The sequence below is a fragment of the Oreochromis niloticus genome, linkage group LG3 (genome assembly GCF_001858045.2).
Source record: "Oreochromis niloticus isolate F11D_XX linkage group LG3, O_niloticus_UMD_NMBU, whole genome shotgun sequence".
Classification (NCBI taxonomy): Eukaryota; Metazoa; Chordata; class Actinopteri; order Cichliformes; family Cichlidae; genus Oreochromis; species Oreochromis niloticus.
In genome coordinates, this window is record NC_031967.2 from 10,025,404 (window position 1) to 10,050,823 (window position 25,420).

Genomic DNA, 25,420 nt, shown 5'->3' on the forward strand with positions numbered 1-25,420 from the left:
TAGTGCAGGTTGCAGCAGTGAAGCCGCTCTCAAGGGTACCTGATTGTAATGAAAGCCAGCACTGTTTATTTCGACATTTATAACTTTCTCTGGAAGTAAAGTGAACTTTTCCTGCTTTGATTTGGCTATCTAACTCTGCTGGGTAAATACAGGATACTGATTTTTGCATTTGTCAAATAAATAAGTTTCAGAAATTAGATGTTGCTGATGTTAAAAATGTTTAAGTAATCAAATAATGACGCTAATGTGATATAAAGTGTTGTTTTGATGGGTATTAAGGCACATTTCCTACTTTAGCATTTACAGCAGCAGGTCTGCATATGTGGAGTTTGGACCTGACTCCAAATGAACTGCACTGTCATTGTTTGTCATATAGGAAGGAGAATAGCATTCTTCACACACGGCTGAGTAAATAATGCAGATTTATGAATTTATTGTTGGTTTTAGTGTTCTTATAAGATTTGTTGACTGACTCGTTACAGTGAACTACCATAAACCACATAAACACGGTTCCTTACAGATGCATGGCCCGCAGGTTGTTTTACACTTGGCAAAGTTGATCACGTAACAGATGTTACATTTAAGATATCATATACTTAATAAGAGAAGTGAGTTTTTAACGTAGCTACCTCACAGTGAGAGCAAATGCTAGAATGAAAGATGATCAGGACAGGAAGTGACAAAAGTGAGAAAAGTTCCAAGTGAGCAATGTGTCACAGCCACCACCTGAGGTTTTTTTGTTCTTTTATCCTGTGTGTGTGCGTGTGTGAGGAGAGAATATGTTTGCTTGTATTTTTAGTTGTTTTTGTCTGCTTAAAAATGATCGTGTGTGTAGCCTACGTGCATGGTGTATAGTCTGTCTGTGTGTAGGGTACAGGCACAGCCACTCTCCAGGCCTCCCACTCAGAGATACTGTAGCTCCGTGGCGACAGTATCCATGGTTACACCAGAGATATCACTTTTCCCTCAACTATAAATACCGCTACTGGGGACACCTTGATACACATGCTCACACACACGCAGACAGTTATGTGCCTGTAGCACAGCAGGCAGACAGATTGTGTTGCATTTGTACATTTTGACCAGTCTCTCTGTCTCTCTCTCGCGCGCACACACACACGCACACACACACACAGTAAATCTGTGTGTTTTGTTACCATACCTGGTCTGGAGAGCAATGGTTTGTCTGTGTTGAAGGAGATAAAAGTTGTTGCTTAACGTCTGCTTTTCTTTTTTCTTTTTGTCATTTGTACATGTGTGATTTGTGTTTTTTATAGCAGCTGTTCTCTTGCTTTCTCTCTTTCTTTTTAAAGTTTTATCACATTTGAACTTTTCACCTCACAAACGCTTCTTTTCAGGATCATCCCGGACATCTTTGTGTAAGGGAGGGGAGTGTGTTCAGAGAGAGCCCATTAAATCCCTCTGAGGTGTTTTTGTTCACACATTCACACCAATAAAGGGTACATCTAAACACGTTCAGATTGCACGTCGACCGCAGTGCAGTAACTTCTTCTTTTTGTTGTTGTTGTTGTCCTTCTTCTCTTTGTTTTAACTGTGGTGTTGTTCGCCGTTTCAATCCCAAGTGAGTCTGGACTGATTTTTCTTTTTTCTGTTGAAGTTTGCTCCTCAGAGGGCAGCTTTGTCTTTTACAAGAACGTCATTGATATATGCGTTTTACACATACGTTTTTTTTCTCTTTCTTTATCCCTCTTTTGTTTTTGTAGAAATCTCTCGTTCAGGTTTCCGAGAAGGTAGGCAACATACCCAACGTTAAATATAACCCCTTGATTTATATAAACACACGTCTCTTCTTTATATATATTTTACATATATATATGCATATATATATAAATACTTCCTCCCCTTTTGGTGTTTCGTGCAGCTTTTTGTTGAGATCTTCCTTTTGTGCCTTGAGCCTTTATCTTTTCACCTTTTTGTTGTTTTTTTTTGTTTCTCTGTGGTTTGGCCCCTTTGTTTTTTGAGCCTTCTGATTTTGAGTGCTGTGTTTTGGTCCATTTTCTTTCTCTTTTTAAAAATGTATTTAATTTTACTAACTCCCCTCCCTCACCCAGCCATCCACTCACTTAACTCACTCACTCCATCATCACGTGGCACATTAACACCTCACTCATCTTCCTCTTCGTCCCTCCATTGTCCCTCCCGCCCACCTCTACTTCATCCTCACCCCACGTTTGTTTTCCAGGTAGATTGTGTGTGAGCTCGCATCTCCCTGTGGAGTCCCAGATTTAGGTCAAGCCTTAATGACGAATCCATCATCAAACTCATCCATTTCCACATTTAACCCGTTCGTAGCTTGAGGTGCCAGTCATGTTGTTACTCTATGGCTCATAGTAAAATGTAAAACTAGTGAGGCAATACTAAAACGTGTCATGTCGCTGACCACAGTTTACAATAAATAACTCAGTTTAGAAATAACAGAAGCACAGCAATAGAACCAGTAGTCTCTTTAAAGTGTGGCTAACCATTACCCCAGCTAACCAAACCATTACCCATTTCACCTTCCTGCTTTCGTTAGTTTGGTCTCCGTAATCTGAATTGCCCTAGCCACACAGGCTAAAGGTGTCCTGATGTTAGATCCCAGTGGGGAGGTAGCTTGTAATAAGTCCTTGTCAGTATACGGTTGTAGTTGTGGACGAAGTCAGAGAGGAGGAGAGGGCCCAGGAGGGACGGGGCTGCACTATTTCCTGGAGGCTGCACTCTTTCCACTCATTCATTGCTCTGTTCTCACTGTAGCACTGGCTCTCTAACAGCAGCAGAAACACAAGTGGATGGCTTTGACCTACAGTGGCTGGAAAAGAAGCTGTTTTTTTTGTTTTTTTTTTTTTTTTTTTTAAATGCTGTGAATATACAAACACAATTACATTTGTTTCACAATTACACACACTGAGCGTTAGCTCTGACATGTCCATACATTAAGATAAAAACACACCTTATTTCCATCTACATATTTGGTCTAAATGAAAGACACGTGTTGACACATCTTACATTTCTGTATGTACACAACCAAACTGGACATGTCTCCTGATTAGTGTATTGGATTATTTTAACCAGCAGGTCTTAGAGTGGACCATTGCTCCACCTGCTGGCTTAAAGCTGTTACTTTATTATCATGGTGATATTATATAGGTGTATTTTCTCTAAGCTGTTTAATGACTCTAAGAATATTTTAAATTGGAAATGTAATAGTAGAAAATGTCTAATTATAGGGTGAAATCTAAAGCTACTGCTAAACACATGACTAAATAGTAGTCACATATTTCCATACTGTATGTTGGGACTGAGTAAGCTGTATTTAAAATCAATTAATCATCTGATCAGTCTTTTATTTTCCCTTTATGTCACGGTGTTCCTACTCTGTGAGCCATTTTGCATCCCTTCATATTAAGTTAAATGGCAATGGGATGCAAAATGGCACATTGACTTTACATTGTTACAGAATTCCTCATCTACAGTTTGTTTGGGGTCCCCCCACACTCCTCCTCGTCATTTCCACTGTGCTATATTTTTAACCATGGCTTCTTTTGCAGAAGGTATTTGACATGGTGTTTCTGGTCATTCTTTTTTTTCCCCCCATTTTCTTATTAATAATGTAAAACAAGAATTTTGTCTTTGTCCGAAACAAACTGAATTGCAAATCATAAAGTGTTGAATTTTTCCATGTTTGTGTCACTTTCCTGGCATCGTCTGCACGTGTTTGGCTGTCGTCTGTGTTTTTCTGTTTGTCGTCTGCTTTTCTTGCTTTAGTCTCGTTTGTGTGCGTTCGTTGTTGTTTGCAGGTGTGAGAGAGGATGCGCGTGCATATGTTAAATGTTACATGGGCTGCAAGTTCATGTGTTGTTTACAGGGAGTGTGTGTTCGTGTATGTGTGTGAGAGAGGTAAACAGCTTTCATGTAGGTCAAGTGTTACTAATACAGGTTTTAACGCAGTGCTGGGATTATTAATGCTCCTAACCTCCTCCTAGCAACAGGACTCGCCCTCACCATGCCGACCATTCTCTTCCAAACCATTCCATTCTGGATCTAAACAGTTCCACTTCATGATGTGTTCCTAACATTCCATGTTTGTTTGAATCCATTCCATTCCACTCCAAAGTGTTACACCATTTACCCCACCGTTCCATTTTGTGAAAGTCCATGCTGTTCCATACTCTTCAAATTACCCCATTTCTGGTCCACAGTGAGCCGTTCCATTTGTAGCTAGCTAACTATTTCATTCGGACTTGCTTCATTCTTAATTTATTTCGACTCATAAACATTTTCTCATCCATCCCAGAGGGAGTTGAACCAGTTCCTTAAATTCCACCTTATAACTTGGGTGTTTTCTAGGTGGAGTTTTCTAACATTAAAACAGGTCGAACAAGTCCATAGTGACGCATTGAATCTTTTGTTGTTGTTGTTTTTAGTGTTAGTAAATACATGTTAATGTTGGCAGCAGCAGATGGCTTCCCCTACATCAGCGTGGTTCTTCCACAGGTTTCTTCCTGTTAAAAGGGAGTTTTTCCTTCCCACTGTCTGACTGTTGGGGATTTCTGTCTTATTGTAGGTTCTGTACCTTACGTTATACAACTATTTATATTGTCATCGGCTGTTTTCATTTGGTGCTATTTAAATAAACTGAATTGAACTTGTTAAATTCCACTGAGTGGTGGTACTATGATAGTGTTTGCTCACAGTGGACTGGTATTACCTGGAACACCTGCCACAGCAGTGCATTGTGGGCTGTGGAGTCCTCAGACTTTTAAGCAGTTGGAGTGGAATTAAATATTTGGCACGCACACTTGAAGTGGTTGGCTTGGAAGATTGAGGCGGGCATGGTGAGCGGTGTGACTGTGTTCAGCCAGCTGGTTTCCTGTCTGTGTAAGAGCCCACTTGTTGCCATAAGCCCTTAAGAAAATCTAAAGACTAAACTTATGTTGATTTTTTTTTTTTTCGAGGGGTCCATATGAGGGAGAGGGTCTTGATGAGGGGAGCAGGTGAGATACAGAAAAAACAAACAAACTCCCACAAACCTCCCAGACTCTACCGAATCGCCTGCCAATCAGTAGAGTGGAACCAATGAGTAGATGATCTGAGCTTGTTGTGAATGGTGGGGGCCGGGGTAAGGGGCGAGCTGTGGATGTGTAATTAGTTGGTGATGGTGGTAACGGTTTAACCAATCAGGGGATGGGAGATCTGAGGTGAATGGGTAGCATCTTAGAGACTGAGAGTGATGGTGCGGAGGTTGATGCTGCATGGTGGTGCCTGTGTGTGAAGGGAAAATCAGAATCCAAGCGCCCCCGATGTGCGTTTGTGTGCTCGCACACCCGAAACGCAAACGCGCACTCGGGCCTGATCGACCCGTGTGCTGACCGGCGATCTGAGTCGTGTGCACAAACGCACACAGGGGTGCTCAAATTTTTCTTTTTGTCTTCATTCATTTCCACAATCCTCATTATTTCCCTCCTCTCAATCCTTCCTCTGCATTCCTCCTTCCACCTTTTTGTCTCTGCTCTTTAAATAATTCTGATTTCTCATACTTTTATCCTCATTTTCTCTCTTTGCTCCTTTTCCTGCCTTCTCCCACTCCACCCTTCCTTCCTTTTCTCCACCCCTCTTGCCCCTCCCCCATCTGTCCCTCTGTCCTCTCATTTCCCTTTTATCTTTCCCCCTCTCTCGCACCATCTCCTCCTCCTCCACCCTCCCATCGCTCCACACAGGTCTGTGCTGACCAGTACTGTAGACAAGTCCGAGAAGACGTCCGGTGGTTTGTCCTCCTCTTCTAACAACGATGAGAACAACTCGTCCCCAGGATCTGGAAACACTGGTGGGTTCATGACAATTTGACTCTTCTCAACTCAGTTTTGGTCATTTTATATGTGACAGATACACAACACAGCAATGGAGGACATCTAGGCGATAGTATACCACGGTGTTGTTTTTTCTGCTGCCGTTTCCGTCTTTGCAAGGTTTCAAAAATGGCAGGTTTGATATTTCTGAAGGAGTCAAACTCATGACTCAGAGTGTTGCCATTGACTGGCCAATCAGCGGCATGCTCTCTGTTTACGTCACATTTTCAGATCAACTCGGCTCGCTTGGAACCCTGATCAAGCAGGAACTAAAATACCTGGTACCAGGTGCTATCACCTAAAAAAACCCTAAAAACAGAGTCCAGACAAGCCGAGTAGGTACTTGTGGAAAAGTACTACTTTTGGTTTGGTGAAGGAGGACACATGACCACCACTTGCTGGCTGAGTTCACTGGACAGTAAACTGCCTGCACGTTTCTTACACAAGGACAACATGTCCACACGTGGTATTTGTCCTGTGTTTAACACAGTTTAAAGCCCAATCTGACTGAGTCTGACATTCGAAGAAAATGTAGGGCTGCTGTTTAAAATCAATGAAAGTATGACAATAAACCACTAGAGAGCGCTGTTGAAGTCATATATGGCAGATTCGATAAGTAGCTACATTTCCTGAAAATTGATCATCTCCGGGATTTTAAAGTTCCCTCATTCAGGCACACTAAATCCACCTCTGGTCCTGTTGAGGTCAGCATTTCTCAATCGTCTTAATGAGATTTTAAATTAGACATTATTGCTTTTCCCGTTCTTTTTCCTCCTTGAAACTCAAAGTTCTCCTCTTACTGTTCTTCTTCTCCACTCCTCTAGGTGGCACTGGCACCCCTCCCGCCATCTCCAGCCAGAAGGACCCTGTCAAGCCGCGCTCGCTGCGCTTCACCTGGTCCATGAAGACCACGTCGTCCATGGAGCCCACGGAGATGATGCGCGAGATCCGCAAGGTGCTCGACTCCAACAGCTGCGAGTACGAGCTGCGCGAGCGCTACATGCTGCTGTGCATGTCCGGGAAACCGGCGCACGACGATTTCGTCCAGTGGGAAATGGAGGTGTGCAAGCTGCCGCGACTCTCCCTCAACGGCGTGCGCTTCAAGCGGATCTCGGGCACGTCCATCGCCTTCAAGAACATTGCCTCAAAGATCGCCAACGAGCTCAAACTGTGAGCACGGAGGAGCAGCGAAGAAGAGATGCAAGGGTGAAGGATGAGGGCGAGAGGAGTAATGATGCTGTAGGTTGGGTTAGGACGTAAGCTAAGGGGTGGGATCACTTTAAAAACGACACGATTGTTACGTCAGGTCTGACGTCGGGCTGCCAGTTCTGAGACTAGAAAACTTTTTTTTTCCCTAGAAGTTTTGTTCCATAAGTTCCCCGAGGCGCTCGGATTAGAGAACCGGAGCCGAATTCCTCTGAGTTGTGAAGAACTTACAGGCCGGTCTTCTTCTTCTCCACCCCCCTGTAGGGTGAGGGGTTTCTGTCACGTTCTACTTAGACGTTCCACTCTTCTGCATGTCCGATCTTCTTCTTCTCTGTTTTTTAGGAGGCACACTTTGACCACTCCTATCATTTCTTCCTGCTATTTATTCCGTTTTCTCTGCACGGTTCTGATGCCAGGATGGGACGGGGTGGGGTGGGGTCAGGCGGGTGGATGGGAGATCAAAGCAAACAGAGTGATGCTGTGGGGGGAATCTTTGCTCTGAATGATTGACAGAAAGTTCAGATTGGAACGTGGAGCCTTATTTTGCTGGAAAACTCAAAAGAAGTTTTGCTCTGATTCTCCTCCAAACCTGAGTGGACTCCAGCCTGAGCCAGAACACACACACACACACACACACACACACACACACACACATGGATTTTGGATGGACAAACTCTGCTGTTAAAGATTAAAGGACCCTCTCCACCCCCCCCCCAAACAAATCTAATCCATCCACCTTCCACCTCCCTCCTGCCCTCACACACTTTTCGCTGTCTCTTCCTCCGCCTTCAGACTGAAGTCAGCACAAGCACATCCATCTTTTCACTCCCTTTCTCCCCCCCATTCTGTTTGTTTTAAATCTTTCACACAGTCATGTCCGAGGAGGCCAGTTGATCCTGTGGGCTGCAGCTTTGTAAGTCCGTACTTTTAGTTCTGTTTTGTTTTTTTTAACTGAATTTCTTTATTGGCTTTTAAAGAGTTGTGCACTGGAAAAAGAGCAGCATCTTATGAGAGGGGAGGACTGATGATGGAATTTTTCTTTTCATTTTAAAGTTGCCTTTCTTTTGAAGAATCAAATCTGGGGGTTTGTTTTCATTGCCATTTGTCAGCACATAAATGCTCAGATGATTTCTGTTTTCCTATTTTTTTTTTTTTTTTTTTGGTACCTCTTGGTTGGCATCACGCCTTCGTATCCAGAATGTCAACCCAGTACCGATGCATTTCTATGCCCCCCGCTCCAGCCCGGTGTTCCCAAAGAGCAGACACACAAATCGGTGGTTGTTGGTATGTGTGCGAGACTGTGTTGTAAGAGATCACTGGAAAAAAATAAAAAGCAACAAAAACGATTGAAGACGACATCGACGACGAATGGTGAATTATTTTCTTCTACTTTTGATTTGATAATATATTTTTGTGTCGTCGAGTTTGTACAGATGTGGGGCGCAGTGAAGACTCGCTGTCAGATCGCATCATCGCTGCCTTTTTTTGTCCCCCCTCCCCCCAGTATAAGCGCACCTTCAACACACGGACAAACCCAGCCCCCCTCCTCCCCTCCGGTGCAGGACATATCGATGTATTTAATGATGTTGATGGTGGTGGTGGTGGTGACGACTACTGCTCGTTCGTTTTTGGCCTTCTTTTATTTTATTATAATTCTTTTTCTTTTTTTTATATAAAAGACTCGTTGGTCCAGAGTAGTTTGGAGCAGAAAGAGAGAAAAAAGGAAGGGAAAAAAAAAAAAAGCAGGAAAGACTTCTCAGAGCACACGTTCACTCTCGAAACCACAAGCAGAAGAAGTCACTTCCTTTAACTCGTTTTCTCGTTGCGTTTGATGCTCCAGTTTTGTCAATGCAGAAAAAGAAACCACACACACACACACACACACGGACAGACGTAGGGGTCGGAGAAAGGCTGGTGCCCGTCAGCTGGTTGTACCTAACTGAACACTTTTCTTTCTTTCTCTCACAATGACACACTGTCGTTTTATTTTTTTATTTTAATTTTATTGTTTTAGTTCTTTCAGTTTTTAATACGTCAGATTTTCCTTTTAAAACGTTGATCATTGTATTAAGGTGCTGGGTATTGGATTCTAATTATTCTGGCTGTTGCTGTTATATTATCTCTTTCAGGGTTGATTTTATTTGACATTATTTCGTTTTACATTGCTGTAATTTACATTGATTTAAATGTGTTTTGAGCAAACTGTAACTGTAGTGGTGGGTTTTTTGGGGGGTTGGGAGGGGGTGATCAACTCCTGAAAAATGTATTATTTGTTTTGTTTTTTTGTTTCTTTTCTTTTTTTTTTGTGCAAAGACAAAATGATGAAAAATTACAATGATAGTAATAAAAACAATGATATAATGATAGTCTGACTCTGAAATCCATTATATGAGCAGCAGTTGAGGTTTAGTTTAGTAGCCGCTGTGAATCTTTGTCACATCACCTGAGCAGATGGAGTCGATGTTTGTGTTCAAACTTGGGCGAGTGGATTTTGTACAGGAGTGAGACGTGTGTCTTCCCCCCACCCCCCCTTTTTTTTTTTTTTCTTTCGGCTCTTCCCAACGTGACTGGATCTTGGTTTTCATTATGATTTTCATCAAAGCTTTGACGTTAAAGTTTGCATATTTATCAGAATATGCTTTGATTTCTTTCTCGTTCTGCAGAAAGAGTCACAGAGGTCAAGCTCAGCAGGCTGGTGTCTGCAGCCTTGCTTGGGAATGTGATGACTGCAGGTGATCCAACCTGGTAGGACTAAACAAAGGGTTTTGATGATTTGGCATTACGAAGTGATGAAACTCCCCTGCAGCACTTTAGCCACTTTATTATATACACCTTGCACGTACCAGTTTGGATCTCCTTTTGCTTTCAGTGCTGCCTCAATTCTTCGTGGCAGACTTTCTGCACATTTGTCTTGATGGGATTCTCCAATTGTACCACATCCCAAAGGTGCGGGTACACTGTGGTAAAAAGGATGGGCATGGTCAGCAACCACACTCAGGTAGGCTCTTGATTTTAAATGCTCTGTTGGTCCTAAGGGGCCCAAAATGTGCCAAGGGAACGTCCCCTGCACCATGACACCACCAGCAAGGTGGGAGGGATCCATGCTTTCATGTTGTTCACACTAAATTCTGATCGAAACTCAGACTAGGAAGCATTTTCCAGTTTTTCATTGTCCAGTTTTTGGTGAGCTCAGAGTTGACAGGAGTGGCACTCGAGTGTGGTCTTCTGCTGCTGTATCCCATCTGGTTTGACATGTACATTCAGAGATGCTCTTCTGCACACCTTGGTCATAACAAGTGGTATTGAGTTACTGTTACCTGCACGTCTTTTGGATCATTGTAAGCCCCTATCGTAAATCCCAGTAGAGCAGTATTTTTTTTTGTAACAAACCATCCCATCTGGAACCAAAAGCATGCCACATTCAAAGCTACTTAAATCACCTTCCTTCACCATTCTGTTTGAACTTCAGCAGGACTTCTTGAACATGTCTACATGCCTAAATGCACTGAGTTGCCCCTATGTGACTGACTTGTGTTAACAAATACAGTCATTTTATTCATATTGAACTATGAGAGAAAATGTAGCTTAGCTGGAGAAATGTCTTCAAAAACTGACATCATGAAGAATTTGGTCATTTGTTTATTCAAAAGAAAAAACGCCTCAAACACAGTTCAGTTTCCACAATGTAAACACCTTGGTACATACAGTACACACAAGCAGGGTTTTTTGGAGGAACAAACAAAACAAGTGAAAAAGGCAAACTTCTATTAAAGCCAAACGTAGCGATGCAGTTTCCGTTGCTGCTCAGTGCCGCGTTCAACTGAACGCTGAAGGCCTCTGCTAACAAAAGTAGGTGATTTGAGGCTACGCTTCAGTTTAAGGAAGCTTGACCACTGACCTCAGATCTGCATAAAAAGGCAGCGATGCAGACAGCTGGACAAGAGTAGTCTAAGACTAGCAACAGAAATAAACAACAAAGGTCATCCAGACAGATGCTTCAGTCATCTACATTTGTTCATCAGGTTGTGCCATACCATCACTTTTGGAAGCGCTAGCCATGAGCAGAAACTGCACTGTTGCACAACTCAGAAGCACTCTGTTTATTGGATAAATGAATCAAGTGGCTGACGCTGCGGCACACATGTCTTCCAGATCTCCTTTGACCTCCGCACCAGGACAGCACAGGACTCGAGGCTGCCTTATCTGGACTGGGGGGGGGGACACAAAGTCGTCATCACCTCTTTGTAAAGTCACTTCTGTAAATTACTCAGACACACAATCTAACTGAAAGTCGCAACTTGCTCTATTTTGGGTTTAAATGACTGGTTTGGCATTTTGACGAGTGCAGAGAGATACCACTCTGAAGTGGTAATCGAGGCTGCCGCTCGGAGACTGAGACCCTGCGAGAGCACAAACGAGTGTTTCCTAAAATGTCAAACTCTTCCTGTGTAAGAAACAATGCAACCATGTAAAATGTCAGACTCCTCTCTGATGCTCCACGCCTAACTCTGCGTTTAAAGCAACAACACACTTTGGCAGGCGCGGATGTCATCACTTATTTAGAGAATATTAACACCATTATTGAAACGTCACAGACTGATGTTTAGAGCTGCACTGCAGATGTTGGGATTGATTACTTCAAATATTCCTCCGAAGTAACTTAAAACAAGATCTGAACACTCAGCCAATGAACAGCACCAGAAACGTGAGACCGAGCTCAATCGCGCATGTTAACAGGCTCTTTTTCTCCTTCGCGCTCAGTAATCAAAGTACACCATCTAATCTACTTACAGTAACTAACTGCCTACCTCAGGCACACCTTTAAAATTCTAGTTCAACCAAAAAAACAAAACGAAAACACCACTCCAGTTAATACTAGCAATACATGGCTATGAGGGAAGATTTTCGCCCAACGCAGAACGAAAAGAATCAACAATTCAAAACCAAAATAAAAGATTCAGCTTTGATCACAAAGCTTTTGCAAAAGTACCTCTGCTGCCCTTTGAGGGTCTAAATTTGAAAGAAGAAAAAAAAAAAATGCTGCGTGTGACGTAGACGCCCTCTCAGGAGCAGCACGTCTGGCTCAGCTGTGGGCCGCTCTTTCCCTCATTTATTCCTTTTCTTTCTCCTGATGGTTGTGTGGATGACTAGACCGATGCAACTACAGCATATAGATATACATAGTGTTCATCTACAGTCCTCCAGATGTTCAAGAGTTGCCATGGAGACGTGCAGGTGGATTTGCACTCTTGTGGTTGTGGCTTTCTTTAACGGCTTCATGATCCAGTGTCTCTTCTGTGTGTTGTGTTGTGTGCAGGTAGTGTTTGGAGTTCCTAGCTCTGTGTGTGTTTGCGTGTGTTTTAGAGGTCTGTGTTGGAGGTAGGTGTTTGTCAGTACAGTAAAGGAGCTTCACGTCACTAATGACGATTGATGTCACACTGGGGACCTGAGCGTGTCATTTGATGATGTGGTCATGTGATGGTCCCAGGGTGAAGGAAGAGAAGCTTTGTGTTTGTGTGTGTGTGTGTGTGTGTGTGTGTGTGTGTGTGTGTGTGTGTGTGTGTGTGTTGTTTTTTTATGTGTGTGCGTGTCTGTGTCTACTCCTGCTGCGTGTGTCTATCAGTGTGAGTTGGGCTGCTCCACTTTAAGCCCGACCAGTGATGGAGGCATCTGAACTGCAGCGGAGGAAGAGGACGAGCTGGGAGGAGAACCCCTGAGACTCCCAGAGGAGGTGGTGGCGGTGGTCACTGCGGGCCGGATGAGCGGAGGTGGGGGGTGGTTGTGGGGAGCTCTGTTCTGAAGCGGGCGCGTCTGAAGAGGAGGCGGCTGACGGAGGAGGCTCGGGGGTGCTGACGGAGGAGCTGGACGCAGCAGTGGGGGAGGCTGGGAGAGAGAGGACGGGGCGTGAGCGGAGGAGGGGGGAGAGGAGCTGCCCGTGGCGTCTGAGGGGGGGTCCTCCATTTTGACCTGAAGGGGAGGGAAGAGACAGATGGAGCGTCAGGAGGAGGTGCAAACAGGATGTAGAGAGAGGGACAAAAGCGGTGGGCAGATAAAAACTTAACATTTTGTGATCGGATGCTGCGTTTCATCGTTTCTTCTACTTTTGGCTCTGTGTGCTGTCACCGAGTGAGCAAATATAGTGTGTCTGTGAGCACAGAGGCCCCGCCCACCTGCTGTTCAAATCTTGTTTGTAAGGGTCGGACAGAGGGGCTACACCGAAGCCCAGTGAGATAAATAGGGATGAGTTTGAACTGTGAATCACTCAAAGTTGCATTACGAGGTCTGAGAACAGCACGTCCGTTTCAAATCTGTTAGTCAGACACAGGACAGGGTTGGTGGAGAGAAAAGCAACTGGGAGCTTTGCTAAGCTTGAAAGCCTACTACTTCCAAATATTACAGAAGCCACATGTTGCTTTAACATGCTGTTGCATGTTCTACACTCAGTCATGTGCTCTCCTGCAACACGTGTTAATCCACAGCTGAAAGTAGTTCCATCAAACTAATAATTTACAGAGATATAGATCCGTTTACAGCCTTTGTCATGTGTTTAATCCTTTATTAAAAAGCAGAAGGTGCAATTAAGATGTACAGAGTCATTTACAAATGAGTTTGTGTTTCAGGGAAGGTTTCAGTATAGCCTGCAGCACTCACATGCTGACAGCTTTATATTAAATACAAATAATATTCTTACAACCTGCTTCAGTTTCATGTAAAACTTCTCTTAAACAGATTTCACGTGACAACAAAATCAGAAACTCTTACAGGCACCTCTTAGGTATTAACTGTCCTGTGTATCCTGTCTGGTCTCACCTCCTCCTCCTCTACGCCGCCATCTGTAGCCGTTGCCATCTCCTCACCACTCCTCCTGGGGTCTCTCTGGTCTCGGCTGGTGGCCACTTGCTCCGCCGCCCACTCCCTTAGCACTTCGTCTAGGTTGAAGCGGCGCCGGTAGCTCACGAAGAACGAGCTCACCTGAGCAAGCCAGGGCGAGATGGAGAGTTAGCGAGGAAGAGAATGAGGACAAAGTGATGCCGATCTCAAGGACACAGAGGCGGACGTTAGAGGGCAGAAGACAAATGAAAGCAGGGATAATGGAGATTACAGAGATCCTATAGGGGAAACCGTTAGGCGGAGGATGAAAGGGAAAATGGAAAAGAGATGAAAAGCTGATAGTCAGCTCGCTCAAGTGCACTGCTGGGTGAGGTCAGAATAAGACGAGAGGTGGTCGTCACACACTTTCAACATGTGAGAAAGAGGAAGCTCACCTGAGCCGGAGTCTTAGTCCCGATCACTTCAGCGATGGCGGTGAAGTCTTTACCATAACGCCGGATAGCTGGAAAAGAGAAGTTGGGTTAATGTCCTGCCTGTACCAAGCAGCATATAGCAATCAAAAGCAACAGAATCAGCCAGCTTCCTCTCACTCAGTGAGAGGTGTATGGCAGAGGATGTGAGAGGAGGGACAGGAAGAGTCACGTATGGTGAGCATGTTTACAGTTAACCTCCATCTGAGCTCAGCTGGCTCAGTGCACCTGCTCTTTTCCCGTCCTGACCTGCTTCACTGCACACTTTCAGGGTTTTTGTTTTGTTTTTTCTGTTGGAGCAGCTGTACTACATGGAGGTACAGGTTTTGCTCAAAGGCACACGGGCTGCAGCTGCTAATTTTACCTTCCACTTTTGTGGCTGATTTCTTTCCTCATGCTCTCTTTTAAAGCTGAAATAATGCACACGCACATAAACAGACCTGAAGTTTTATATTAAGTGTAACGTGTGTACATTTAACCTAAGCTACTGCAAATAAATAATTTACAATTTCCAAAATAATGATAATAAAGACAGAGTGCCTTAGTGCACAGTGCTCTGTATTCATGCAGTTTGAGTTATTCATTGTAGGGAACTGTGAACCTCTGTGTGGTGGAGCAGATGCAGGTTTACGGCACTTTCCAGTCCAGCTGCACTCTGTAGCTCCATCGTGTCATGAAACACAAACAAACAGGGTTCTCCCCCTATAGACTGTATAATGAAGATGGAGTTAACTTCTGAACTGAGTAGATTAGAAGTGCCTTAAATTTGCATTCTGTCTAATGACCAGCAGGGGGACTCATCTATGGGCAAAAAAGGCATTTTAGATCTTAGAGGTATAATGGAAAACAGTCCCTGGTTCCCTTGCTCTTTGACCTCAGTGAGCACTTTCTTAATGAGTTTGAGCTCAAATGCTTGTTTCATACCAAATAAAATGACATTAATTTAGTAAATTATGGTCTCCATCAAGGACAAAACTATAGATTAATTAGGGCAACCATTCCCAAAATCAAGAGTGGTGCAGCCCACTTAAAAACCAGAAAATCCCACTAGGCCCACCCAATCCAAAATCTTCATGCTAATCAAAATACAAAACAGAAGTGATGCATTTGCTAGGAAATTTTATCCAAAATCAAACAGTGCAGGCGGTTGGCTATGCATGGCTAATATTATTATGTTATATGCAAAGTGTTGAGGTCAGTGTGTGACCCTCCTGTCACTGGGACAAAGACTTCAACACAAGGGTCAAGTAATGAGTAATATCACAACCCAACTACCTCCTATTACCACTCATTTCAAACTGAATTTCTGTTATTACTGCGGTCCACCAGGGGGCCTCGGCCCTCACTTTGGGAATGAGCTAATGCTAAGTTTTTGTAAGTGCTTCACTCACAGTCACATCACCCCATGCTCATGTCTGTCCTCAAAAAAACTAATATAATGAGGGCAAATACACTCAGAGGCTTTACAATAGAACTTCGTCTCTTTTCATGTCAAAATAAAAAAAATAAATATCTCTTTTAGGGGCAAAATTAAGCTTTCTAAACATTACAAAAAAATCCCACCAGCATCATTTGATTAGCACAATCTGCCCATTGCAAAATATCCAATAGTAGCTCCTGGAGAAATAATCGAGGAGCTTGTACCATACCAACACACGAGTACAGGCAGCTCCTGTGTGTGCAGAATATCAATATGAATGTCTAATAAGACATCTGGCTGTGAATGGGAGGTAGGTAGAGAAGAGCGGACGACAAGAGGTGCCTTTTGGAGGGGGAGGAAGAGGAAGCTACAGCCTTTACTCACCCTGCACTGCCAGGAGCTGCTCCTCTGTGGTCCAACGAGAGTTCATCTTAGGGGCAGGCTAGGAGAGAAAGAAATAGAGATTAGAATGAGAGTGTGGTAGGAAACAAGGGGGGGGGAGAGGGAGGAAGATGGCAGTAAGAGAGCAATGAGCAGGTTAAGACTAGAGTCAGTCCCACGAGGGGTGAAATACTGTCTGGAGGGAGTTGAGGAAGGGCAGCGTGAATAAATGAGGAAAGGAACAAACTGAAGCGAGATCAGGGGAGGAGAAAATTGAATACAGGCAAGAAATGAGGCAGTAAATAAGGGATATGGAAAGGAGGGAAAAGGCATAGAGAGGGGAGTTTCAAGACTTACATCTGTAGGTCTGAGGCCATCAACACCTTCAGCTAGGTTCTGCTTAAAACTGCTGTTGTTCTGTTTGATAGACTGGACCTGAGACAGAGGAGGGACAGTGAGGTAGGGTTATTTTTTAGCTGGTAGCACCGAGTGGTAGTTTTTGCAGCTGAAATCTGCTTTCAGAACATTCATGTGCATTTACAATCTGATGACCAAAGACATCATTAAAGCAACACTGAAAACCCTGGTACCTGTCTCTTGAGTGAAACCAGCTGTGTGTCCAGCTGGCGAATGGTTAGAACTCCAGCATCGTGAGAGGCCGACAGAGACATGATGTCCGCCTGCTCCAGGTGCATGCCTTTGGGTGGCCTGCGACGGGCTCTGAGCGGGTGGTGTCTGTACTGAGCTCCGATGTTCTCCTTCTTCACTGGACCGGAGCGGCTGGGCGTGGCTTTGTCAGAGCTGGTGCTGCTCGCGTTCTGTTTTGCCGCCTGTGTGCACATCGAATCACAAATATCATTCAAGTGTCAAGGCAGCTCGGTCCTCACCTCACAGAAGTCGTTTCTCTGAATGTGCACACACACACTTTTTTCTTACCTCTTTCTTGGCATCAATTTCAAAATCACTGTCACTGGCCTGCTCTCCTTCTTCAATCTCATCATTACTGCAAGACAAAAAACATAAATAAATTACACAAAGCACACCAGTGCTTAAACTTTGTGCTGTTTTATTGTTTAAATTTCATCAAATACACGTCTGAAATGCTCTAAAATGTCAGCTGAAAAGACAAGAAATAATATCGGCCTCTCTTATTTATATTCATGAGCCTGGTTTCCCAGGATGCCACGCTCACTGAGTGTCATTTAACAAAAAAGTTCTCCAAATGTCAGATCTCAGATAAGCAGTTGTTTCTCCATGATTGGTGAAGGCATCTCAAACCTGTCATCTTTCTCTCTCTTGTTGATCAGCCTTCTGGCCTGTCGGTCCATGACGGATGTCCTGGTTCTGGTCTTCTTCCAGCTGTAGTAGTACTTTACTAGGCTGGAGATCAGCTTGTCTGGAAGCTACAAAAGAAAATTTACTTTTCATCACTTGTTTTAAATATTTAGGGTGGTAAGTGCATGTGTGTCTCTCTCAGTCACGCACCATCTGCTGGATGCGGTGGAAGCTCTTGCCGTGGAAGCTGAAGGCCTGCTCAAACAGCACTTTATCTTCAACTGTCCACTCATCTGGGAAGGGGGTGAAGTTTGCCAGGTCGGCCAGTGAGCGCTCCACGTCGTGTTTGTGCCATAATAACATGCCCAGAGCCTGATGGAGCCGAAGTCAGGAAACCAGGAACGGTTTAGGTCAGAAGACAGAAAGAGATATAAACATCTGAGCTTTTGTTTCTGATGCACTGCCCTTACCTGCTCCATGTTGTATCCGTGTTTCTCCTTAGCCATGAGGATGTACTCGTCCACTGGAAGAAGACAAAAATTGGTCACCAGAGAAGAAAGAAACACCCAGAAAAATTGTGAAAATAATACATAATAATCTAAAGATGGTGAAGGAGAATGAAGAGAAGACTGAAAAAAAGTTAATAGGAAGGGTTGCATAATAACAGAAAAAAGAGAGGAGATGAAGAGGAGAAGGGCAAGAGAGAGAAAGAACATAAGTGCACAGGAAGAGACAGTCAAGAGTTTTAATTGCCACCCTCCAGTCAGCATATATCCATTAAACTGAAGGTCAAGTTTTTTAGCTCGCACACATGAATACAAGGTAAGGCAGGTGGTGTGGGGCTTACACATAGCATCAGAGAGCTGGCTGTTGGGACACCAGACCAACATGCTCCTCTGGTCCTTCTCACTGTAGCGGGCTGGGCTGTCTGAAAATGGAAACAAATAACACAAAGCGAACACTTAAATCCACACTTTACTTGAGGTTATACATTTTTGTCAATCCCTCTTTTACTCGTTCATGTCACCTCCATGTCCCTCCTATCCACCACTTAAGCTCTCTCAATCCCCAGCATCTCTCTTTCCTTATCCATCTACCCATCTTTGCATGTTTCCATCTGGCTAAAGCTCCCTCTTCATCAGCTGAACTCTTTTGGGAAGTCAACATTTGTGCACTCAGTAAAACAGATTATGCTGGTTTGCCTGCTTGTCCCCTTCTTTGGTACAAGCTGTTGAAGCATGCTGCCTTTCCTCCATGAAGGTTATGACGACCGTTTCCTCAGCATCAAAACATTTTTCATCTACTCAAGCAAAGCAACAGGGCTCTTTCATGGAGCACACTTAATATTTTTGAACCTTTTGATTTTGCATTCAGTAACACAAACACTGACAAATAAGCGTCACTCTGACGTCTGCATTACTGGACAAAGATGATAACAGCTCCTCGTTTTCCCCTCCAGCCTTCTTTTCATTTTCCTGGGGTTTTTTCTATTGTAAAATGACTCTTTTTGACCTTCACTCCTCTACTAATCTGCATTCACCTCTAGTCTCCTCCACACTTCTCTTCAACCTCTATGTCTCCTCCCAACAGGAGACCGAGGTTATTCCCTCCCTCTCTCTCTTTTTATCGTCAATTTTAATGCCCTCTGTCGCCTCCTTTTGTTGTGCTTTTTCTCCCTCCCTGCTTACCTGGTTTGAACTCTGGGATCTGAGCCTGGTAGTCTCCTCCCACTCTGATCATGCTGTCTGCAGAGACAAGCGTACATACGTTTATATTTCAAGAGCTGCAATGCAGGGCAAAAACATTTCTGTAACACAAAGTGGATCACACCAAAGGAACAAGTGAGGTATTAAGAGAAAAATAAAATTAATAAAATAGTCATATTGGAGGAGTTTAGATATCTCGGGGTCTTGTTCACGACTGAGGGGAGTATGAAAGTGACACATGAATCTGGGCCACAAGTGTAATGATGCAGACTGCACCGGTCCTTTGTGGTGAAGAGAAGACCTGAACATAAATGCAAACCTCTTGATTTACTGGCCAACCTACGTCCCTACTCCCACCTATGGTCTCGTGCTCTGGGTATTGACCAAAAGAATGAGATTGCAGATACAAACGGTGGAAATGAGCTTTATGTAAAGGATGGCTGGGCTCTCCCTTAGAGAGGTTGAGGAGCTCAGCCATTCGAGAGTGCTTCAGGCATCTTGCAAAGCTGCCTCCTGGTCAAGGTGTCTAACATCATACAGTCGTCACTAAAACTTCAAACTAGCGTCTGTAACCATAAACTCATTCAGAACGTGTTTACTGAGGAATCTGAACTTTTCTTTTCACATAAACTTCCATACAACCAGGTGTCTTTTTGGCATAGAAGTGTCACCCCCTTCAGAGCAGTAGAAAGAATTCATTCAGGCATTTTTGTATTTGTTTTATTTTTTGACACACTGGCTAAATCTAACTTTTAAATATAGTCTTAATGTTAAAAAAACCCTGTTTTTAAATGCATCTATTGTTTATTTTATTATGTATTAATCTATTGGTACATAGTAAGGTCAGCTACATATTTTCTAATTACACATGAGAACAAAACTATACTACATTTGTAAAAACACAGTAAAAAACAAGTGGGGGAAAACACTGGTATATGAAGAAAACATTTAAATAAAGAAAAATTTCCATGTACAACTTCCATTAATAAATAAATAAAAACAATAAATAAGCTAATCCAGAAATGCTATTTAACATTTTGATATTGTTCACCACTAACTAATAAAATCCGACGAAGACGAGAGGGTAGAGCATCGATGGGTGGCAGACATCAGGTAATTATTGCTGTGGTAAAGCTAGCAGGAAACTAGGAAGCTGGAGAATGTGGAAAGCGAGGAGTGAAGAGAGACTGTGAGAAATGCAGGGAAGCAAACCTGAAGGAGGTTGAGACAGATTACAGGTTCCTCTGGGACAGAGGACAGGAAGGGAGGAGAAGGGGATGATAGAAACATGAGCAGATGGGTGAAATGAATGGAGCCAGAAGGAGCATGATAAAGAAGAAGGATGCTTGATAGAAGGAACAGAGGAGGGAAGAAAGGTAACAGAGAGGATAACTAGTTGTGTAAAACTGCCATTTCTTATCTTAAAATGGGCTCCTCAAAGATCAACAGGAAGTCAGTGGGTGAAGGAGAGAATGGAGGAAGGAGAGATGTATGTGGGCAGAGGACAAGGATGAAGAGAGGGGATGACAGAGAGCACTGCAGCAATGCAATGCATGCAACAGGAACAGCTGGCAGGAAAATGCCTGCGAGTATCAGATGTAGGTACACTTTGTAATGCTTCATGTTAGAACGCCAGAGTCAGACGTTTATCGTGATATCTGATAAATCAAACACTATAACGAAAAGTGTGTACGTGTGTACCGTGAGCATGCTCTTCATCGCTGCTCTCCTCCTCAGAGTGTGGCTGGCTATTCCCGTTGGTTACGGTTTTGGCTCTGCTCCTGGACAGGACCCCAGCCCCCGAGCGCTCCATCACTGAGGGCATGACTGCACACACACAGACACAGACACACAGACACACACACACACATATATAACATGTCACTAGTTAAAAATCCACCATTCATCAACATTTCTGCCCTAAGCAATTCAATCTCCTATTAAACTATGAGTTATGCTTTGTTCCATTAGTGCACTGGCAGCTATTTGTTTCCACTTGCAAACCTATAAAAACCAACTCACGCTTGTAAAGTAAAATGGGCCCTTATGTTGCTACGATGGAGGGAATCCCATTATCTCCCAGGAGCTGAGTTTATTTTCCAAAAAACAGCTTTCTATACAAGAACTCATTCAAGACCTCAACTATTTACGATTAAATCTCTAAATGCAAGTTTTCGGCTCAGGTTCTGACTTATCAAGAGCACATCCCAACTAAATCAACAGGAACAACTTCATCTTCAACAAAAGAGCCAGACTGATTAACCGGAGTCTTCCTTTGTAGCTCCAGCCGATTAAAGATGTCTTCTTGTCTGGGTGGAGCAATACCAACAAACAAACAGAACAGAGGCCTATTTTACCCATTGTTTACAGTTCAAGTGACATGTCAACATCCCATTTTTTTCCAAATGAACATCTGTTATCTCACCACAGTCGCTCTGTAAGAGCCATCAAGGACACGACACTGAGCTCTGGACCAAAATCTGACCATTTTTTTATGACGCTCAAATAAATAATATTAAAGATAAATAATAATAAGCAATTGATCAAATCATTTTGATTACAGTTAACATAATCAAGTATTTCTCAGCTAAAAGTTTATCAAGTCACATTTTTAGAGCCATTTACAAAACAAATCCTTTTAGGGACATGTCAAGAAAGTCCGCTGTACAACTCTGCCAAATCAAACATCCAGAGCTACCTGCTGTGTCAACACCTTGTGACAAAGAAGAAGCTGAAAGTAGCTCTCTTTAATCCAACAAATAATGATTAGATGAGTGAGTAATTAACTAGATGTGGTCCTACCTTTTTGTGTACGTAAAAAAAAAGAAAAAGGAAAAAAAGAACCAAATTTTAGTTCAATACTGGCACAAAATACTGATATCAATACTAATCCCTTATTTGTTAGGCTGATAATAGCTGGCACCAATGTTTTACATATTTGTTTATTTTTTGTAACTTTTATGTATCTTATTTTTGCTACAAGGATGCAAATAGACATATAAAAACTGATTTGACACAACAAGTAAATATTATCCACTGAGATGCAAACTTTACTTTCCAAGATACTATCAGTCAACAAGGCTGCTGTTGGCTGATACCAGTACACCACCCATCTGCTGGTGCAGAAAGGCGTTGGTTGCTACAGTGCAAGTAATCACACATAAAGAGAAATCCATTACATGAGCCCCTCCAACAGCAAAGGCATGCAGTAAAACCTGTTCAATGGGGATCAACGTCAACATCAGTAAACGAATATAATCGCTGATGAGAAGAAACATCTACAAACAAATAAATAAATAAATAAATAAGACCCTCCTCTAAGAGACGAAGTGTGATCCACAGCCATTGCTATACTATGACATGATATTTGTCGTCTTCTCGATGTCTCTACATCTCTGGGCCAATGAAGAATTACCGTAGCACAAATGACTAGATGTTCAGGCCACAGCAAAAAGTAGCCCACCTTAACTCCTTCCTCCTCAAGCGCAAACGATAAAAGCCCCTAAAACAATGACTGGCAACACCGGGCACGGGTCCCAGTGCAAATGCACGTTAAAAGGCGCGTGCCTTTCATTCACCTTCTCATCCGCAACTTCACTTGTCAACTTGAACCGCGGCCAGAACAAAGCATGGACGCGAAGTTGGGTGACCGATGTGGTACTTTACCCCCGCACACACATCACCACCACCGCACAACATACTGAGCCAGTCAAGCCTCTGCGGGAAAACGAGTCGCAACCCTCACGATCCTCGAGATTAAAAACCATACACACCAAACTCCGAGCAGACAATACAAGTGTCTGAGGCTCTCTGGTGGTCTTTGTCTATCGCTGTTCCCGGTGGCCTCCGAAACTACAGCGGCTGCCCCCCGTCCGGCTTCACTGGAAATATCGCCACCTTCAACACATCCCTTCGTCTTTGTCGATATACTCAAGTTTACTTATTTACAAGAGAACTGGCTGCGTGAGACCGCCCCGCTTCACTTTCAGCGAGTTTCGTGGTGGAAGGGGGTGGGGGGAGAGTTGTGGTAGCCTCTATCGCGGTAGCCTCAATCACTGGCAGATTTATCAACCGTTTCAAGAATGAGAGCTATAACTACAACATATTAACTGATAACCCCGACAGTGACGGGATACTCGTAGTAATACATGATACTCAACTAGGCGATTACATGCAGGCTTTCCTGTTCTACATCCTTTTCCCTAATATGGCCAGATTTTTAAACTTTTCCTCACTTTAAACACAATATTCGGTCATCAGATATGCTTTGCACTATAGTGAACAATACCACGAGCAATTCGATCGTTTAGTTTTGGGTAATATGTCTAAAATCTATTTAGGTTCTTCACCTCAATTTTTAAGTGGGTAGTCTGATGATGAACACTTTTTGACTCATAGTGGTAAAAAAAAAGAAAAACAATAGTACTCCTACAGTGACTAGTCAGGTGCTCATGGCTCGCAAGACTGAGCACAGGGTGACCTTAAAGCGGGGGACATTACATGTTAAAGTTAACATTGTAATAGGCGGACTGTGTAGTTTTATAATGTGTTAAATCCTGAGATCCCACCACTAAAAAGAAAAAAAAAAAGAGATGACGGACTCGCACCGGGTGTTTCTCAAATTTGAGTCACGTTTACTAGCTTAAAAAAAGTCAATATTTTTAACAGCTTCATTGTACAGTCATCTGTACGCTGTCTCACTTTGAAGTCCTTTTGTTTTCCCCACGCGTACGCTGCTGTTACTACCAACGCTACTGTACTGTCTGCTGCTGCCCTGGAGTCAAAAAAAAAAAAAAAAAAAAAAACTCGCTCTTTAGGTCATAATTGCCCAACTTGCCGGTATGTTTAGGGTCCTTAAACTAAAAATAGTAGCAATTTGCAAAGTCCAAGTCATTCCAAAAGGCTGGAAACTAGAAAATATATATACGACATCTCTCCTCATCACCAAAGTGCAATTTAAGTCTAGCCTAGTTGGTCGCTGGGATGCTAACGTTAGCTAGTTAGCTTGCGGCTAGTACCCTCGCGTTACATTAGTAACGCCAGTAGTTAGAAGTGGAGATAATAGTCACACTGTACCTGTGTTTCCTTTCTCTCCGCTTCCCCGCACCCAAAACTTCTCCGAGCCTCTGTCCGCAGCTTGCAGTCCCCTCCGAAGCGCTCAAAGGCAATTAGTGTGTCTAAAAAGCCTGAACTCTCGCCTAATTGATGAGCACAGTCACACTACAATGAGGAGAACTGCACGGATAGATGGAAGCTGTGAGTGTGTGAGTGTGTGTGTGCGCCGGGAGACGGACAACACCCGGAGAAAAGTGAGGTGGACATCCGCTTGGATGCGTTCGCCTCTCCCAAGCTTAGGAGCCGTTTGGATTGTAAAGAAGTAGTCCCTTAACTATTAACTTTATCTCAGTCTTGGTTTTGGATTTTACCTTATGCGCCATGTATGTGAACTGACTTTTAAGAGAGCCCACGTCAGTACGTGATACTTAAAATCTTTGTCCAAAAAATATTTTGCCTTTTAAATATGCCTGCCTGATAATTCACGTCTTGATCATTACATCGTTAATGGCCTTTAAATGGAAGAGAAACGTGTAGGTATTTCATTTTGTAAAACAATAGGTGTTAGAGAGTCTTAATCCGCTATCTATCAAAATCCCATAAATTAGGGACTACTTGCCAGTGTGTCGGCGGAGGGATTCAGTGCATCTCTGTACTGAGGCAGGCTGTCCAGACTTGCTTGGTGGAGAAAAGGGCAGGAGCGGAGCACAATTGAAACGAGTGTTCGTGCGTGTGCGCGCGCGAGTACGTCAGTATGCGAACGTGTCTTCAGGCGCGTGCGTTACTTTGTGCATAAACTGACAGTGACTCAGATGAATAGCCTCAGTGTGCTCGTTTTTATTTATTTATTTAAAACAGAACAGTTCAAAGAGTTGCGACCTGGATGTGTTTGTGTGCACGAGCCTGTGCGCGTGTGAGTTCACAGGTGGATGTGTGTGTGTGTGAGCAGAATGGGGGATGTTTCAGTGTTAGCTTTAGCAGGAGCTCTCTCACCTGATGCTGGGAATAAACCCACTAACCTTCGCAGTAACACACTCACAGAAGCCACTGCTCCCGTCACCAGTCCCTGCTGCTGACATGTAACAGCCTGTTACAAACTCCTCCAGCTCTTTCTCTCTTCTTTCTTTCTCTGTGGCATCACCACTTCCTCCTCCCTTTCCCCACCACCTCCTCTTCATCCTCTCACTTCTCACCTTATCTCCTCACTGCTGTTCTCTCTCTCTTTCTCCA

At 43.4% G+C, this 25,420-nt stretch overlaps 2 protein-coding genes across 14 annotated transcripts in view; one reads left to right on the plus strand and one right to left on the minus strand.

Annotated features, from left to right (window-relative positions):
* Positions 1-8,937, plus strand: part of mark2b (MAP/microtubule affinity-regulating kinase 2b) — a 50,352-nt gene extending 41,415 nt beyond the window's left edge. For 5 of the 8 annotated variants that reach the window (XM_005468049.4, XM_005468056.4, XM_005468053.4 and 2 more), the window contains 4 exons: positions 1,725-1,751; positions 4,956-4,994; positions 5,718-5,824; positions 6,671-8,937. In XM_005468049.4, coding sequence (XP_005468106.1) covers positions 1,725-1,751; positions 4,956-4,994; positions 5,718-5,824; positions 6,671-7,020 — 523 coding nt within the window. In that variant the 3' untranslated portion in view covers positions 7,021-8,937. The remainder of the gene's footprint in view (positions 1-1,724; positions 1,752-4,955; positions 4,995-5,717; positions 5,825-6,670) is intronic. The other 3 variants (XM_005468054.4, XM_005468052.4, XM_005468055.4) reach the window with 3 other exon arrangements.
* Positions 8,938-10,673: 1,736 nt separating this feature from the next.
* On the minus strand, positions 10,674-24,467 carry rcor2 (REST corepressor 2). 6 transcript variants are annotated; one of them, XR_002057218.2, is made up of 15 exons: positions 24,212-24,467; positions 20,837-20,962; positions 19,118-19,174; positions 18,277-18,357; positions 17,900-17,952; positions 17,640-17,801; positions 17,433-17,557; positions 17,091-17,157; positions 16,745-16,984; positions 16,512-16,589; positions 16,158-16,215; positions 14,318-14,385; positions 13,863-14,024; positions 12,621-13,019; positions 10,674-12,578 (listed from the first exon to the last, which is right to left on the minus strand). XR_002057218.2 is itself a non-coding variant. In XM_019348065.2 (14 exons), exons 2-14 carry the CDS (start codon positions 20,958-20,960, stop codon positions 12,672-12,674), a joined length of 1,623 nt encoding a protein of 540 aa, XP_019203610.1. In that variant the 5' UTR covers positions 20,961-20,962; positions 24,212-24,467; the 3' UTR covers positions 10,674-12,671. The 6 variants fall into 6 exon arrangements, 2 of the variants coding, with proteins under 2 accessions (XP_019203610.1, XP_019203615.1); XR_003217880.1 differs by having other exon boundaries at positions 10,674-12,582; XR_003217874.1 differs by having other exon boundaries at positions 10,674-12,588.
* Positions 24,468-25,420: the final 953 nt, after the last annotated feature.

Excerpts from the sequence above, each read along its gene's own strand:
- rcor2 (XM_019348065.2), bottom strand. The coding sequence starts at position 20,960 with ATGCCCTCAGTGATGGAGCGCTCGGGGGCTGGGGTCCTGTCCAGGAGC. Across the intron at positions 16,985-17,090 it reads AAATTGATGCCAAGAAAGAG|GCGGCAAAACAGAACGCGAG; the intron begins GTAAGAAAAAAG and ends ATGTGCACACAG. Across the intron at positions 16,216-16,511 it reads ATGGCCTCAGACCTACAGAT|CCTGCCCCTAAGATGAACTC; the intron begins GTAAGTCTTGAA and ends TTTCTCTCCTAG.